A 16,856-nucleotide genomic window follows, 5' to 3' on the forward strand; every position below is an offset into this window, starting at 1 on the left:
CGGTCGGATAACGCTGTGAACACGGATTTATATTTCGAGAGGTGAGAACGTGTGTGTGTGTGTGTGTGTGTGTGTGTGTGTGTGTGTGAGAGAGAGAGTTAGCGTAGAGCAGGCAGGAAGAAAATACTTCCAAGGATCTGTTGTGGGAGAAATCGCTCACCGTTTCCAGGCGTATCAAAGCTGTCGGTGCAGCCAAGAGGACATTCTTCCCCTTTTTCACACAAGAAACCTTTATTCTCCGATGCGGCCAGGAGGCTTTAGTAAATCCTCAGGCGAGTGTCCCACCTGCTGGGTGGATTTATAGAAAAGGGGTGTTAGGCCCCAAGCCCCTCCCTGGAAATCTCACCTCCACTACTTAGCACTCAAGTGACTCTCTTTCACACACACATGCACAACACACACTGTTCATTCCTCTGCCCCCCCACCCTGTTCACTTCCTCTCACTTCTTTTTGTGTAACTGGTCTCTCCGGGAGACAATGAGCATCAGATGTGCGTAATTGCTGCTGGGATCTAAAGGCCTGAATGCACCTGTGATGTACAGGACGAGACAATTACACTCATGACGAGGTAATTAGCAAAAGGGACATCAAGTCAATTCCACGACCTTGAAGATCTCCTCATTAGACCGCCGGTGCCGGTATTTCGGTGATTATCAGTGACAGTGGACATGTGTGTCCCATTATCAGATGACCGAGTTTGCACAGCTAAGATGTGGCTTTGGTGTTGGTTTGAGGCCAAACAGAATTATCTCTCCCATGCTGGACATTTTGAATTGAACTGTACACTTGGAATGGGACAAGCTCAATAAGGAGTTTATTTACTTAATACGCATACCTCAGATTGTTCTAACATGAATCATGACGAGGCTTATTGTACATAACAGTATACCCTTTAAATGTAGACTGATGTATCTTCTTTTCTGGCAGACAACACATTTGTGTAACGTTTCGACAACACATATGATACATTTGCACACATATGTTATTAATGCGGTGTGAGTTACTCAAACGGGCACTATCCCATCGCAAACACGCGGATGTGGTAAGAATGACACTGTGACCCGTGTGACTTGTGTTTGTAATGGTTGCAATGGGGATAAAGTCTGTAGAGTTTAATAAACTGTCTGTCCTGTAGAAGCTGACCTTTGGTGGCCCATTTTGGATTTGATAATGAACCAAACATTAATAAGCCATCAGTCTGTCCATTTTCATCCGCTTATCCGGGGCGGGATCGCGGGGCAGCAGGCAAAGCAAGGTGTTCCAGACGTCCTTCTCCCCAACGATGTTTTCCAGCTCTTCCTGAGCCCTGAAGCTTTCCCAGACCAGAAGAGATATATAATCCTAGAGTGTTCTGGGTCTACCCTCTGAAGGGAGGCGTCCAGGAGGCATCCTGATCAGATGCACGAAAAACCTCAGCTAGCCCCTTTCGACCCAGAGGAGCAGCGGCTCTACTTCGAGCTCCCTCTGGATGTCTGAGCTCCTCACCCTATCTCCCAGCTGAGCCCAGCCACCCCATGAAGGAAGCTCATTTCGGCCGCTTGAATCCGGAATCTTATTCTTTTTGGTCACTACCCAAAGCTCATGACCATAGGTGAGAATCGGAACGTAGATGGACTTGTGACAAGTTGGAAAACATGCACTTTTATAAGGAAAATGGTAATTTCATGTTCTGTTGTGTTGAATGTGATGTGATTGAGAGGATCATTCATGTATAACATGACGATTTACTGAAACCACGAGTTAAAATTCATCACATGAATAAGTGGTTGAAATAATAAGATTGTATTTTTCTTGCATCGTTTGCTTTGTTCTGTATCGTGTAGTTTGAGATACGTAGTGTTAAACTGTGATCTACATAGTGGTCTTGATCTTGAGATCGATTGCTTTGGTCTCCACCCACATACCTTGGGGAAACCGCGATCTTTTCCTCATTGCAGTAAAGTTCTTGCTGAGGAAAAACCATCACATCACTCTTGTGATTATTTATCCCCCTTTTTCAGGGGGGTGTAACAGACTGGTAAATCAAGAGCTTTGATTTCCAACACATTCTCACTCCGATCGTGTGAAATACAGTCGATTGGTCAGGGGCCCTAAGCTTCATACTGTGACGCTCTAGGTAAACCCTCTAGTGTCAGTTTTAGAGAGACGCTAAAGGGTGCCTTTGTGCGTCGGAACCAGACTCCGAGGGGCACTGACCAAACGTCGGTATTTGAGGAGCAGGGAGTAAGAACGGGTTTTGCCTTGCGGCTCAGCTTCCTATTCGCCACAATGATCCGGTGCAATGCCCAACATTGAGATATTTTACTTTCAATGTCAATGGTGCAAGAGCAAAAGTCAGATCGTCACCGGGTTCAATAGACTTCATCCCCATTTCACTCTGGACACTACAACCTTTTAACTGTGCAGCGGACAGAATTTTAGAAGAGTCTATAGAAATTGTTAAAAAACATTTAGGAGTTTTTAAACATGGTCAGCTATTAAACTTTTTGAGAGAACGGATGCTATGGCTCCGTGACTCATGAGTGGACCAAAGTGGTGGAGCTACCAACTGACAGACTAGGATAAAGTCATGCTACTAGCATGGCTAAAATGCAAGGATGAGAGAAAAGTTTCACAGAAATATATATATTTTTTCCCCCATTCATTCCTGTCTTGTTAATCGTCTCGTGGCCCCACAGATTTATTTGGGAATCATTGCCTTTAAGTATCCCTCTAAACCTATTCATCACTACCCCTAATTGTATTTCAATAAAATCATTGAATGAGTTGACACCAGCACCAAAACTTGGATTCTGACACCCAGAGAAAAAGGATGATCAGTAAACAGGCATTGTCTACTTACTACTTGAAGTTGGGATGCATGCTGCTTTGAGGACACATGCACTAAAAGCATGCACGGCTGGCATGCTTATACCAACAATGCAAGGAGAACCTTGAATACAAAAACACACAGAGGGAGAGAGACTTTATTTCAGGTAGACATTACTCCACGATATCTTTACATAGACAACAGTTGTTTGCTGCTCTGAATGTCGTATATTGTTCCTTTTTAAGTTGTGTTTTTGTTTTTTTATAAGCGAGGCAAAAAATGAAAGCGCTCATTTTTAAATGGAATGTTATTCATCAATTGGGAGAAGTAGTTCCATTCACATCAGACCTGACATACTGGCTGTTGCATATAGGACAATATAAATGGTCAGTGGAAGAGAGAAAAATCATGCTGGAACAATTTACTGATAGTGGTGTCTGCATTGTTGCCATGCAGTGGTTTGGTAGCAGCTTAGCAGGACGCCGTTGTTGTGTGTGAAGAAGGATGCTCAGCCAGTGTTCTAGTAACGAGATCGGGACCGTGAACCAATGCACGGCTACACCTCAAAGGCACGCAGAGAAAAAGAATCATTCCCAGAAATAAGAGAGGAGAAAACATGATGTTATCCATGAAAGTACATCTACTTCAAAACATGTACACCACATAGGGCACAATGGCTACTGTACAAGAGCAAAACTCGAACCGTTCCCTCTGTTCGGTGATATGCCATTTCATATTGTTTCCCATTGCCGTAGCTGCAGGGAGGGGGGTGCCCATTGTGTTTGGGGAGTATTCCCCGTGTCGTCTGTATGTCAGGTATCAATTACGTCATTCACACTTACTAAAGGTAATCATAGAAAGACACAATACGAAATCCTCGTATGAGCACGATGACATCAGTCTTGAGCAATTGGTTTTAATTTCACAATGTCCATAATAAAATCGTCATGCTTATTGTGATATTATTTTTTACCCAGAATTCTGCACTCAACAGCACTCCAATCCCAATATTGATATTGCTGCACTGAACTCAGCTGGACGCATTTCATTAGGCTGTGCAACTGGAGCATAGGGAGAATAAGTCAGCCCTATAAAAGTCTGAGTTTGCTAAATGGCTGGGAAAGGTCGAGGCCAAAAAGAAAAACACTGGGAGTGATGGAGAGGAGCGAGGTTTTACTGTCGAAAGAATTGGGAGAGGTGACTGGGAAATCATCCCAGCAGATAGTCTCCTTTCGGAGATGGTTTAAACAGCTGAGCCATATGTCACAGCACAATGTTAACCAGCCACGTACTTGGACCAGGACGGGTCAAGGTGAACGGATCCACCAAGGCCTGGTCTGAGCTCTCAGGCAGGACACCAGAGCTGCTGTGTCTCCCACCACGCTCGTAACTCGGTCCCGTGATCCCTGTATTATGACTATAATCCAGCTATAAAGAGTTACAGTCGTAGTATGAGGTCTCAGCTCACTAATGAATGAGAAAGCACTTCACGTCTTTGTGTGGACTTTAAACCGCAGAGCTGAACACTCGTCAAGGCTGATATCTGACTCCTGCCCTCCTGTTAAATGTGGGGAATTCATGTTAGTGATGCATGCAACACTAAATCAGCTAATATCCTGAATATCGTATGTAAAGTTGAAAGAATAGCTTTGCTTATTTGCTTTCTTACCGAAAGGTAGTTGAGAAGATCGATACCACTCTGATATCAGTGATTTAAATATGATCCTACAGCCAGGAAATGGATAGCTTAGCTTAGCATAAAGACTGGAAACAAAGGTAAACAGCTAGCCTGGCTCTGTCCATCAGGTAAAACAAATCTAGTTCGTTTTGCTTGGCAAAACCAGAAGTGAAAAACAAGACTCCAGGAAGTCACCCTGTCCTTAACCTCCAGTAAAACCACAACTTTAGTTTTCACACTTTTTAACCTTTGGACTGGGTCAGGTTAGCTGCATCCAGTCTTTGTGCGAAACTAAGATTACCGTCTCCTGGCTCCAGCTTCATATTTAAAGTGAGCCTATGTAACAATGCTGTGGCCACAAATGACGAGTTATAACTCAGTGTTAGCCATACAGCTATATATACCGTATCTCATGTTTGCTAACGTTAGCTATAACATTAGCCAGCATAAGTTACATACCAGACCAGCTTATTAAGGGTTAGGGTTGTTTTATTGCTCAGGAATTCACGGTTTCATTCCTAAAATAAGAAATGTCACTTTCTTTCTTCCAAAAGTTTCACTTAAACGCACAGACTTGATCGTGGTATTGATCTAATCTTACTCTGTTGCAGTCGTAATGCAGTCGTCAAATACTCTCGACTCTTTTGTCTCCCATTTGTTCACAGATCTCCAAAAATAAATGTGCAGCACATGCCGTTGTGCCTGACGTGTAGCAATGACAGGATTACAGTGCATGAGTGATACACCCACAGTAATAATGACAGGGGATCTACAGCATGACGGAGAACAGGTAACGACAAGGGTATAGGGTGTCACTGAGACCTGAGAATGACAAGGGTACACCGAATGACTTTGACCTGGGACTGATGGTGTCAGACGATACGGCTGATGTATAAATGAGGTGCTGATGGACTGCAGCGATTCTCCTGCCCGTGCACTCTGTTAATCCTACGTATGCTGAGATGGACTCCACTCTTGTCTCAGGACGGTCATCAGGATTAGATGGATCGGACAAACTTGGCTGGTGTCTATTTAAATCAACAATTAATGAGGGTACTGCTACGGGGGGGGGGGGGAAATACGGAGAGAATGGTTCATTCATTGCTGTCACACACATACACACGTCGTGGTGTAAAGCCCAGAGGCCCGGGCTTAGACAGCCAGCGGCGCTGGTTTGGCCGGTGTGTATTTTGCGAGGTGCCTGTGATGATGAACAGCACAGCAGACTGTGCAGTGCAGCCGTGCTCAACTCTTTTACACTGAGCACTCAGAAAATATGAAGATGGCTTTGCGAGTAAGGAAGTAAGGCCTGCTTACTCTCACTCTCGATGCCTCGGCTCTCGTTCTCGTAAACTTTAAACTACAATAACAACCTGCAAACTGTCAACGTTTGCAGGCTGTGCACCTGTGCGTGGGCGCATGCTACAGTACGCTCGGGAGCAGGTCTGCCTACCACGATGGCACAAATGTCCCGTCTCTCTGTGCTGGATATGAAATGCGATTCCCAGAGGGCCGAGCGTTGAGGCCCTCAGACACCTGTAGGGGCTTAGCTGTGAGAGAAGACAGTCTGCAGAGTGACACTGGGAGCTTATAGGAGCAGGAAGCTGCTTTATGCGAATCTGGAAAGAGAACGCACCAAAGGACGGATTCAGCAATCGTCCGCATTATTGAAATTCCTGACGGGGACGACTATGAAAAGTCCAACAGGTGATTCTAAAGGAGAAAGCTTTATTGCCATGAGAAATGGGCTCAAACATAACGAGTAGCCAAACATGATCTGCCTGAAACAACCAAGCGGAGATGTGGATTACAAGGAAGCTCTACACTTCAAATGCTTTAAGTTCCAGTTTCCTGCTGCTTAATGTGAACAAATTGATACATTACATGGAGCCCTGACAAGGCAGTGACTCAGTACTACCACCAGAAAGGTTTGGTTATACTCAGACAAATGCACAAGGAGGTAAAGGAATGCAGAAGGGCTTACATCAAGCACTGAATGCACTGTAAGGTGAGTCATACGTTCATCCACGTGTCCATGTGTCAGACTATGGGAAAGGGCTTTAACCCGTTCTGGCCGACCGACTGAAACAGCTCTAGTAGTGGTTCAAAGCTCAACTAATGTCATGAATCTGGAATAAACCAGTGGCCCTATGGGCATCATTCATGTTTCATCTAGTAAAATGAATAAAACAAATGTGATAGAACTGACCTCCATACAAAGAAAGAAAAACCTGCTAGTTACTCTTCACAGTACACATTTATTATAGACGGGGTTTAAGACGTTACTTACCATGTCGCGATTAAAGCTTCGTCTGAAGTCTTTTGAACTTTTCCATTTTATTCCGCACGTTCATAAGCAGGGACGCGGCACGTCTCTAAAAGCTAAATAAAGAAGCAGTCAAGCACAGAAAGTTCACGCTGACTCAACTGAGCTATATGTAAAATAATTCAAAAGGGACGGACGAGCACATAGAAATGTGTTTGAGATTAAGACCTCTGTACCTGCCAGATGAATGTGTCTCGGGCAGTTCCGAGGAGGATGCACCTGGAGTCTTCATCCCTGTCCATGACTCTGAAGTACAGTGTGCTAACCTATAAACACATCAGCTCTGGCGAAGACGAACATATCTGTGGTTTATGCACCATCACACGAACATGAAATACAGTTAGCGCTCCAAGCATGCAGGTGTTCACACTAGTTTCACCTGATTGGATCTCTTGTCAGGACTGTGCTGGTGTGTTCAGGGTCGCTTACACAATCGTGGGCCTTTTAACACGGGAGACATTTTGATTCGAAGCACAGGCTCAATTAATAATGGATTCATAATGGCTGCTTCAATCGTTAATGTTACTAGCTACACCTGTTCCTGCTATGACGAGTCAACATGTCAGCCATACTAAAAGGTATGCTGTGCAAAGGATTGTGGGTCAGAGGAGCCAGAAAAGCAAACCGGCTTGCATACTGCAATGCAGGACATCCTGGTATTTTTGACATACTATGTACTGGGACATACTTAATTGCCTTCTGGCATACTAAATAGTATGGTGGTATGGTTATTGGAACGTTAGGTGATGAACATCGCAAACATGAGTTCTCAGCATTAGCATCTTAGCATTTAGCTCAAAGCAGCACCTAACAGAGCTGCTAGCTAAGATGCACGCTATGGTTTCCCTCTACAGATCAGCCGTGACTAGATGTCTTGTAAACAAGCTCAAGAATAGTGTTTGAATTAAATTCAAACCAAATTTCTTTTTAGTTAAGACGGTACGATTTAAATTTTGCTTCACATTTATTCTCATTATCTACCCAAGATCTTCCACATTGCCAGTGTTTTGGTAAATTTTGTTAAAAGAAAAGAAAAAGGTTTAATGAAATCTTCAGGTAAGAGGTAAACCTGAAACACCAAAGTATGGTTCATATTTTCTACTACCTTGTCATTTGCAAGTGCCTTCATCATTTCAAGTGTTGATTGTAAAAAGAAATGTCCCAACATCACACTACTCTATACTCGGTTTACAGGAGCTACTGGAATTTTGTCCATTTTTTTATACCATTTTAAAACTCATCACTTCCATACATTCATTCTAATTGTAACAACCTATCTAATTGTCTAAATCTAATTGTCAAACAAAAGGGGGCTACATACATCCATGCCATTGGACTGCAAGTCTTTAATAACAAAAAAAAGAAAAACACCCCTCCATACAAAAGTATCTGTACATGGTCGCTTACTGAACTGTATAGCATTTTATGGAAATGGTAGAACATCGTTCATCTTTTAGCTTTAAATACAATACATCTCAACAGTCAGCAAACCACAGTACTGGATCTGCAACACAAAGAGGGCTGCCGGTTGAGAGTCCATCTTTGTCATGGCGGGCGATGCAAAGCGGCTGTCCACGTCGGGACCCAGACACCGGTTACATTAGTCTAACATTTGACAACATTAACGAACCACATGAAACTTAATGTTGATTTATTTTGAAAATAAAGCGCACGCAATTGTTGCGAGACATAAATAAAGCAATAATTGAATACCAGTGCAAGAAAGCATTCAGAGCATGGAGACACGGGGACAAAAAGAATCACAGACATTGGGATTGAGAAACTTGCTGTTAACGCTTACAGTAGAGCCTGAGTGAGACATTCCGACACAACACCGACACAGAAATACATTTGTGGTCTACTGATTATGAGAGTCAGTGGACGTAACATTAACGTTGACGTTAATATTGATCGGGTACGTTAAAATTAAACAACAATTAAAAAGAGAAAGAGAAAAATAGAGGACATGGAGATGGACAGAAAAACAATTGCACCGTATCCCTGCCATGTGCCGTGACCTCCAACCTGCCACCTGATCCTCCTCTAAAGACCTGAAGGAGAAATTCGACTCCCGTGTGGAGAATGGCGAGGTGGGTTGAGCCGTTGTAGGGGGGGGGGGGGAGCCGTGTGTCACGGTTAGGGAATATCTCATTGGGGCTTCCAGCCCCCACCTCACCCTGTGGCGGCAGACTCCTGCCGCGTTCAAAGGTCATTGGTGGGATTACTTGCCACCTAACTGTGATTGTTTGACTGTGGTTGCATGCTAAGGTGAAGCCCTGACACACGTGCATACGCAACACGCCCTCCCTCCTGCGCGGACCCACTGCCTCGCACCCTGAATGAAGGCTCGGGAAGCGTCCACACAAGCTTGTACTGTACGGTCAAAAGTGTAAGTGCTGGGACAGCGGACTCCATTCACTTTAGTAAAACTGCTAGTTTCAACCATTTTTTAAATGGCCGTCTTGTGATTTTCTAATTGTCAAATTGTCACAAAAAAAAAATCTGCTGCATTGAAACATCTTTGTAGACTGATGTACTGAAGCTGCGCTGAGTTTGGATGTGAATCTTAAATGCAGTTGGTGTTTTGAAGTAAAGGGCTGTTACTGCAGTAAGGGATGGAAAACAAAGTGCGAGTGATACACATCTGGTCCCCAGTTATGGAACAACAGACTGCAATAACTGCCACTAATTCTTGGGGCGGTTGTTGAAAATGTCAGAATAATGATCCCATCCATTATGAAAAAATGTATTAGTGCTGCAATCAAAAATTACAGTAAAGCTTGCCGTCCCAATACTTGCACTTTTAACTGTGTTTCATTTAAAAGATTACTATTGAAATGTTTACAATAAGTGCAAATTGGTCGTTATTCCAGAATAGCTCATTTTATTTTCGATGTCCTCGTGTCCCTGCCCCTGTGTAAGTGTTGTTCACCCCTCCCTCTCTACTCAGGTCCTCCACCTCACTTATCAGAGTTCTTGCGCGGCCTACGGAAGCTGGACATGTTCTCGTTTAGTGCATAGATGCGCCTGGAGAACTCCTCAAAGCCGGCGACGTCCAGCTCTCCCAGCACCTGTTCGTCACACTCCACGGCTACTGCGTGGTCCACAGGGATGCAGCGGTAGTCTTCCATCCGGGCCTCGTCTGCGAGCCCTAAACCCAACCCAACCCCCATCCCCATCCCCAGGCCTAAACCGGTGGCCTCCGTGCCCATGATCTCCTCGGCTTGCTCCACAGAGCAGCGCAGCTCCGGGACCAGGCTGACAGGCGCCTGTCCTGGTACCAAAGAGCCGTTCATGGCACCTGTGTGCTCACCAGTTGGGACAATTTCCTCACCGGTTTCCTGCACTGCAGAAGAGCCTGGCGCGACAGTGCTGCTGGGTGGCCCCTCCTCGGTCTCTTCTTCTTTATCTTCGATCTCGAGGCCTCTGCGTCTCTCCTCCTCCACCGCCGTCTCCCCGCTCTCCGCCTTCTCTTCCTTCTGCCCTCCCTCCTCATTGGACTCTGTAGTCTTGGCCAGGTTAAGTGAGGCCATGCCGGCATCGAGGGAGGAGGATAGTTGTTTGGGTGAAGGCGAGGGAGAGGGCGGTGCAAGGCCAACCGGGGGCTGCTTCTCACCCATGGCTGTGTTGTAGCTGGGTGGAGGAGTTGGCTTGTACTTGTCGGCCTCCGAGCTCGCCCTTTTTCTCAGGCCTCGGTCTGGGGAGCTGGTGTGGGAGGGGTAGCCTATCTCTGAGGCAGCAGACACACCGAGCTGAGACTTGGTCGGCACTGGGATGGAGCTTGATACATGGTGTCTGTCACTGCGAGGAACAAGGACAAAGAGAAAGACAATAAATAATCAAGGACACGACTATAAAGCAACGACAATCTAACGACTTCTAAGTGCGGTATCAAACTCCAGACGAGACTTAAGTCTGTATTTGATTTATTACGGTCAGCAACAATCTCTACGACCAACATAAGAGCCCGGGACAGCCTGAGGAGTCGAATGAGACACCCAGGCTCCATTTGGACCTGGTTCTCCATTTATCTCACCCCTCCACCTAAAGCACCCAACTCCGTCCCCTGGTCCAGGAGAAAGACAGCTGCAGTTCTTTGAAAATCACTCCAACTTACAACATTCACAAAACATTTGTGCATCCTGTGGGACTCGCTTTCTGCTGACTGGAAGTGCGCAGCAGGCGTCCACCCAAGTGTGTCAGACATTTTCCTCTTTAAGAGATAACAGACTCGTGATATGGGGACACCTTGCTTGGCCCCAGTACAGGAGCCATAAATTCACTTTAATGGGGGCCTTACCGCCTCTGCCGATTGGCCGGGGCCAAAATCACGGGACTACATAGCGCTCCGGTTAACGTGACCATTCCACGGTGTCAGGAGCCGATGCACTGTACTGTTGGGGTCAAAGGTGAAGCAGGGCATCCCTGTGCGCTCCAGAGATTCACGTGTGAGGACAGATCTCTGCTTTATTCAGTTGGACATGCAGTCATGAGAGATATCCTTGTACATTTTCTCCTGCAGCTTCTTTATAATAGTGGCATTTGAAGAATGCATTTATTTATTGTGCACTCGCTCGCTGCCTGATGGACAGTTCCACCACCAAACACATGGCGGCTTGTAAAAAGGGCCTGACCTTGGCCCTCACCAGCACCGTGCCGAGGTGGTCCTGACAGGGTTCACAGGCGGGACACTGCTGAGAAGCCTGTGTAGTTTCAAGAGAAACTTGTCAAACTTCAAAGCGCCTGTGATACAGTAAATGAGAACCACTGATGGTCTGAATACTGGATGACATTTCAGCTAATTGGAGGAACATATTGGACCGTCAGCCAAGGTCAGCGTTAAGACAATAAAGGTTTAGGGTAATGACCTGATGCTGTGAGGTTTAATTCCTATTAGGGGTGCAGAACAGGAGATGGACTGTGCTTAACTTGGCAGCGCATGTCCATCAAAACACATAATTTAATACAACTGACTTTAGCTTGCCCCCCCCCCCCTCCTAATGAGCATGTGGTTCACTCTGCAGCAAGGAATTTGGGGGCTAAATGGAAACAATGTGCTCTTTAACACCTAATTTTGCTGGAATGACAAATGTAAAAAAGAAAGAATGAACAATTTGCCATCTCAAACACTTATCTGTGAATTTCCAAATGAAACCATCATGGCTTCTTTGGAAGCCCGTCCAAAAAAAGAATTTGGATAGAAAGGAAGAAAGAGGGATGTCATGAAAAGTCAATTATCATTTAAGTAAGTGGAAAATGTGATTCAGGCTCTTTGAAACACAATGCAGGTTTGAAAACGGAGACGACTGATACCGAGCGAAAAGTTCAAGGTTTTCTATCATGTATAAAAAGCTAATAAGTGACTCCTACGTATTTTAGCTTGACCGACTGATGTCCTTTCGGCAAGGATTGGGTGTCTTTGATTGTGATTATCAGCCATTTTCTTCCATTCCCCTCTCCAGCTGGCTCTTTAATTTAATCCATTTGGTCTGAATATAGCTGGCAATTTATGCCACAAGCAAATGTATTATCGACACTGGCAAAAAAAAAATCACATGGTTATCACACCAAGTCGTTTGTATAATGAGGAATTTCGTATTTGGACCGTGTTATTTAGTTCCACTCAGTTTCTATGTTTGGCCGACATTTGCTCTTTTATTTGTGTCACACAGTGCAGCGTATGCAGCGTGTGAGTACCAGAGGAGACTGGGTGTGTCGGTGAGGACTTCAGCCAAGCAAACCTCTGGAAAGTCATAACATTTTTTTCTCTTGAAACATTTTAACTATTATATCAATGACATGTTTTTAATGTGGGCAATTAGGCTACACATGTCTGGCCACTGTGAGCAAGTGTGCTGATTAAGGTTGCCGAGAAGACAGAACTGCTGGAACACACGTCCTAATGTTTGGAAAAGCTGGGACTCAGACAGGCCAAATACTTAGATTGCATGAGCTAACCGTCTCTTGTTGACGTTCTCGGTGCACTGCGTGAGATTGTTCATATTCTTGATAAACCTCTACTCTGCTCCCATTGTGAAATGTCCCTCTCCTTGCATAAATCATTCTCACAAGTAGTCCTTCAAATGCTTTTTTAAAAGAGGTAAAAAGGGATGATAATATGTGTCTGTCTGTCTGTTGGTCCACCACTTTGGTCCAGACTGAACTCAACAACTATTGGATAGATTGCCATTAAATTTCATTCATGGTCCCCACAGGATGAATCTTACTACTTTGGCGATCCCCTGACTTTTCCCCTAGCGCCACCAGCAGGTCAAGTTTTCACTTATCTAGTTAAATCTCAACATCTACTAAATGGATCGGCAAAATATTTGGTCGAGATGTTCATGGTTCCAAGAGGATACATCTTAAAGACTTTTGTGATCCCCTGACATTTCCTTGAGTGCCACCATGAGGTTAAAACATTTGTGATTTTAAGTGAAACGTCTCAACAATTGTTGAATGCAAGGCCACACAATTTGGTGAGCAGACTGGCCAATCATAGCGTAGCATCGGCCAACTCTGACCAGCAACAACTATCCGTTTCTACTCCACAGACTCTTGTGCAATAGTTTCAGATTTTCTTCGTCTTCAGGCTGGTTTAGTGGATTTGGAGCCGGTCGTGGTTAAACGTTGTAATAGTGATACGGGTCACACAGAGAGGTTGAAAGGAGGTACACGTTCGTAAAGTGTAACGGTTCTACGTAAAAACTTGTGGAGCTTACCATAAGCATAGTACGTTAGCACATCATTCACTAGCGTTAGCACTTCAATGCTACGCTAGCTACTGAAGGTGTACTGAATGTCTTCCTATGCCCCACTTTACAGGAACAGTGCTGTCCCTTCATTTCATTGTATTCTGTCTCGATCGCCAGGTGATGTGGTGGTTTACTCTTAGGCTTTAGCTTCTATCTGAATATCTTTAAACCATTTTCACTGCTCAATCAGTCTGACATTCTGGATATATCATTCAAACACATATTGTAAACCCTTCGACCTGCTTTTCTTTCTCCTTTTTTCCAAAAATTAGACATTTATTCAGGGAGTGTAGTTAGTGACAGTGTGGGCTCAATGGTAGTTCTGACAACTTGACAGATAATAAGCAGGGGGCGGGGCTTAGTGAAGGATCAATTGTTATGATTTTGGCGATCCCTTAACTTTTCACCTGGTGCCATAATCAGATAAAATCTAAAAATGTGTCAATACTTTGGACTTGATAATGATAATCCCATCAGCCTCAGCTGTAGGCCACATACTGAACACCAAACTAAGGCTGTGAACATGGTAATCATATCTGCTCAGCATGTCAGCATGGTCATTGTGAGCATTTTAGCATTTAGCTCAGAGCACCACTGTGCCAAAGTACAGCCTTACAGTGCTGCTCGTGAGCTGTAGACTTAGTTAGGATTAAGTATTCACTGCGTCAGTGATCTGTGGAGACTTGATTCACTCCTGATCTGTTGCCAGGCATCCCTGAGTCATGACACGTGCATGACTTGATCTCGTCGAGTTAGATGCTGAGGCCCACTAGCAGTAGTTATTGAGCATGTAATGATGTTATTGGGCACGTCTTTAGCATTCCTCATCCCATAAGTATGTTTAATGTGTTAAACTTTCTGCTGCAATGGCAACTACAATCCCTGTATCAATAATAATGAAGAAAGATTAAATAACCTATTCCATTCATATGAGGACATTGCCGTCCATATGTACACTATGAAAAATAATGGAGCTTTACAATAGAAGGTTTAGATTCTGTGCCGCTTGGACTTCATCTGAGGCTTCGTGACAAGCAAAGTGAATTCATGACAGCAGCTTGATATACCATACTGATGGGAAAAAGGCCTGTTGCTCATCCAAAAATGTTTGATTCACAGCTGTATAGTGATAGGCTCCCTCCACTGTTAGCTCCCTCCACTGTTAGCTACCACCATTGACACACCTACCACCTGTAAGTGTGTCAATGGACCCCAAACTGCTGCATCAGCCTGACAAAAGCTTCAATGCACACTGTAAAGGCAGCCAAGATGCCTCTGCCTGAATCATCAAGCAGAAAACTTGACATGCCGAGCCAGGAATAGCCAGAACTCCTTTTTGTCCGCTCTCTTCCTTTCCACCGCTGATGTCAAACCTGGCATCTTTCAGGCCGACTCAGGAATTTAGTAAGCCTGAACTTTTCAATCTGGACAGGCTTCACAACATTCCCCCGTTCATATCAAAATACTGCTAAGGAGCCGAGATGTTGAGCCAAAACTAACAACGGCAGATAAGATTTGGCCGTTTGATGTGGTTTAGGGAAATCCCTGTGAAACTTAAAGAGCAAACATTACTAAGAATTGGATATGCGCTGTGGTGGAAGTTACGTTTGCTTTTTGCTTTCACAGGGCAGCACTTATAGACTGTCTGGCCTTTGAAGACGGGGACTCACCACAGCGCAGCATGAGCAACACGATCAACAAGCTGACAATATCAACACCCCGTACATACTGTTCAATGGTTATAACAATAATGTGACTTTTATGGCTTTGTACAGTCCAGGGACTACATCTTCCAGAGCAATGTTCATTACTGTGCACTGTCCCTGTTAAATGAACAAATAAATAGGCTACAGCCTGGAAAGAGAGGAAGACTGGAAACAAAGGGGAACCGCCAGCCTGGCCACGTCCCTACCACCAGCGCCTCTAAAGCTCACTGACTGGCACATCATATCTTGTTTGTTTAATGTACGAAAATCCAAGGTGTAACAACGACAACTTATCTTTTACGTGCACAGCGACTTCCTGTTCTGCTACAGGTCTTTACGCTATGATATGCTTGAATTAAGATTATTTTGTTGAACCAATTTAGTTATAAATATAGTAAATCCATAGGGCACCTGTGGGGCTTAATGTACCTTGCAAATGCTTATTTTAGGTATATAAATTCTAGATTATATCCTTTTCTCTTTGACGAGACTGCAGCTGTCTAAATATCGCATCCCTTTGTGTACATCATGTAACACAGGGGGACTACTGCGGTTTTTGTTGAATCTGCCGGGCCAGGAGCTCTGCCACACCTTGTCCCCGCCCCCGTGTACGTAGCCCTAGTTTCAGGCACCGTAACGGGATTAGGGCCCTGTGAACCTCGGCCAGGCCCTCAGCGGATGTGGAGCGTCAAATGGCAGCATGTTGAATGCGTTTGCTTTGATCTCGGCAGACTGTACAGTTTACAAAGAATTGGTTTCTGGTACTGTCTCTGTCTGCCTCTGGGTAATAGATTCACCATTTTCCGCTGTGTCTTATCCTTCAGCGAGTAAAAAAAAAAAAAAAAAAAAAGAACTATACTGCCCATTTTTCAGAAGACTTGGGCTGTATATATTATGACATGTTATGATGTGTTTCTGAGACAGTGCTGTTTAGAAATGTATAAAGATATGATCAGCAGCTCACCAGACGAGCATCATAGAGCCCACTGCACGCCGTACTCTGTGGTACACCCTTTTTATTGTCCCATGCACCCAGCTTTTCATCTATATATAATAGTATAACATGTTCTAGATGAACTCGCTATGCTCTCCTAGTGTGGGTCTTGGTGCTTTGGGGAAAGGCTCTCCCTGCAGACTGGATGCATGCTGAATTAGTTCTATATGGAGGGAGGAACCGTTTCCAAATGTGCTCTGGAAACGTAGCCCTTGGTCATATCCTTCATCACATCATCCTTGTTTGGATGCGTGGAAGGAAGAAAAGAGGTGGCAAGGAGGGATAGAGGAAGCAGATTAGTCTCTCTCTCACAGTCTATAAGGTAATTATCTGCAGCTGCTAGGCAGCTTTTTTTTTATACATCCATATTTCATGAGTTGGGTCCATGCGCTGGAAATTGTATCTGAATGTAGGCTTTTTGGCAAACGGGTGAAAGACAGACTGGAACTGATATGGGAAGGAAACAGCGAAACAGTGAAGAAGTGTGAAGAAAAATCAACGCATATCCTCCTTATTACAGGGCATTGTGAAACAATCACCTCCTCATCCTCACCCGAGGCTTTAAGTTTGACTGTAGTTGCAATATGC

General features: G+C 44.5%; 1 protein-coding gene across 2 annotated transcripts in view; it reads right to left on the reverse strand.

Moving 5' to 3' along the window:
• Positions 1-8,139: 8,139 nt before the first annotated feature.
• uvrag (UV radiation resistance associated gene) overlaps positions 8,140-16,856 on the reverse strand; it is a 91,021-nt gene continuing 82,304 nt past the window's right edge. For both annotated transcript variants that reach the window (XM_076101132.1, XM_076101133.1), the window contains one exon: positions 8,140-10,614. In XM_076101132.1, the coding sequence (XP_075957247.1) occupies positions 9,774-10,614 (841 nt within the window). In that variant the 3' untranslated portion in view covers positions 8,140-9,773. The remainder of the gene's footprint in view (positions 10,615-16,856) is intronic.

Source organism: Anarhichas minor, unplaced genomic scaffold (assembly GCF_050575085.1).
Source record: "Anarhichas minor isolate MPS153535 unplaced genomic scaffold, ASM5057508v1 ptg000027l, whole genome shotgun sequence".
NCBI lineage: Eukaryota > Metazoa > Chordata > Actinopteri > Perciformes > Anarhichadidae > Anarhichas > Anarhichas minor.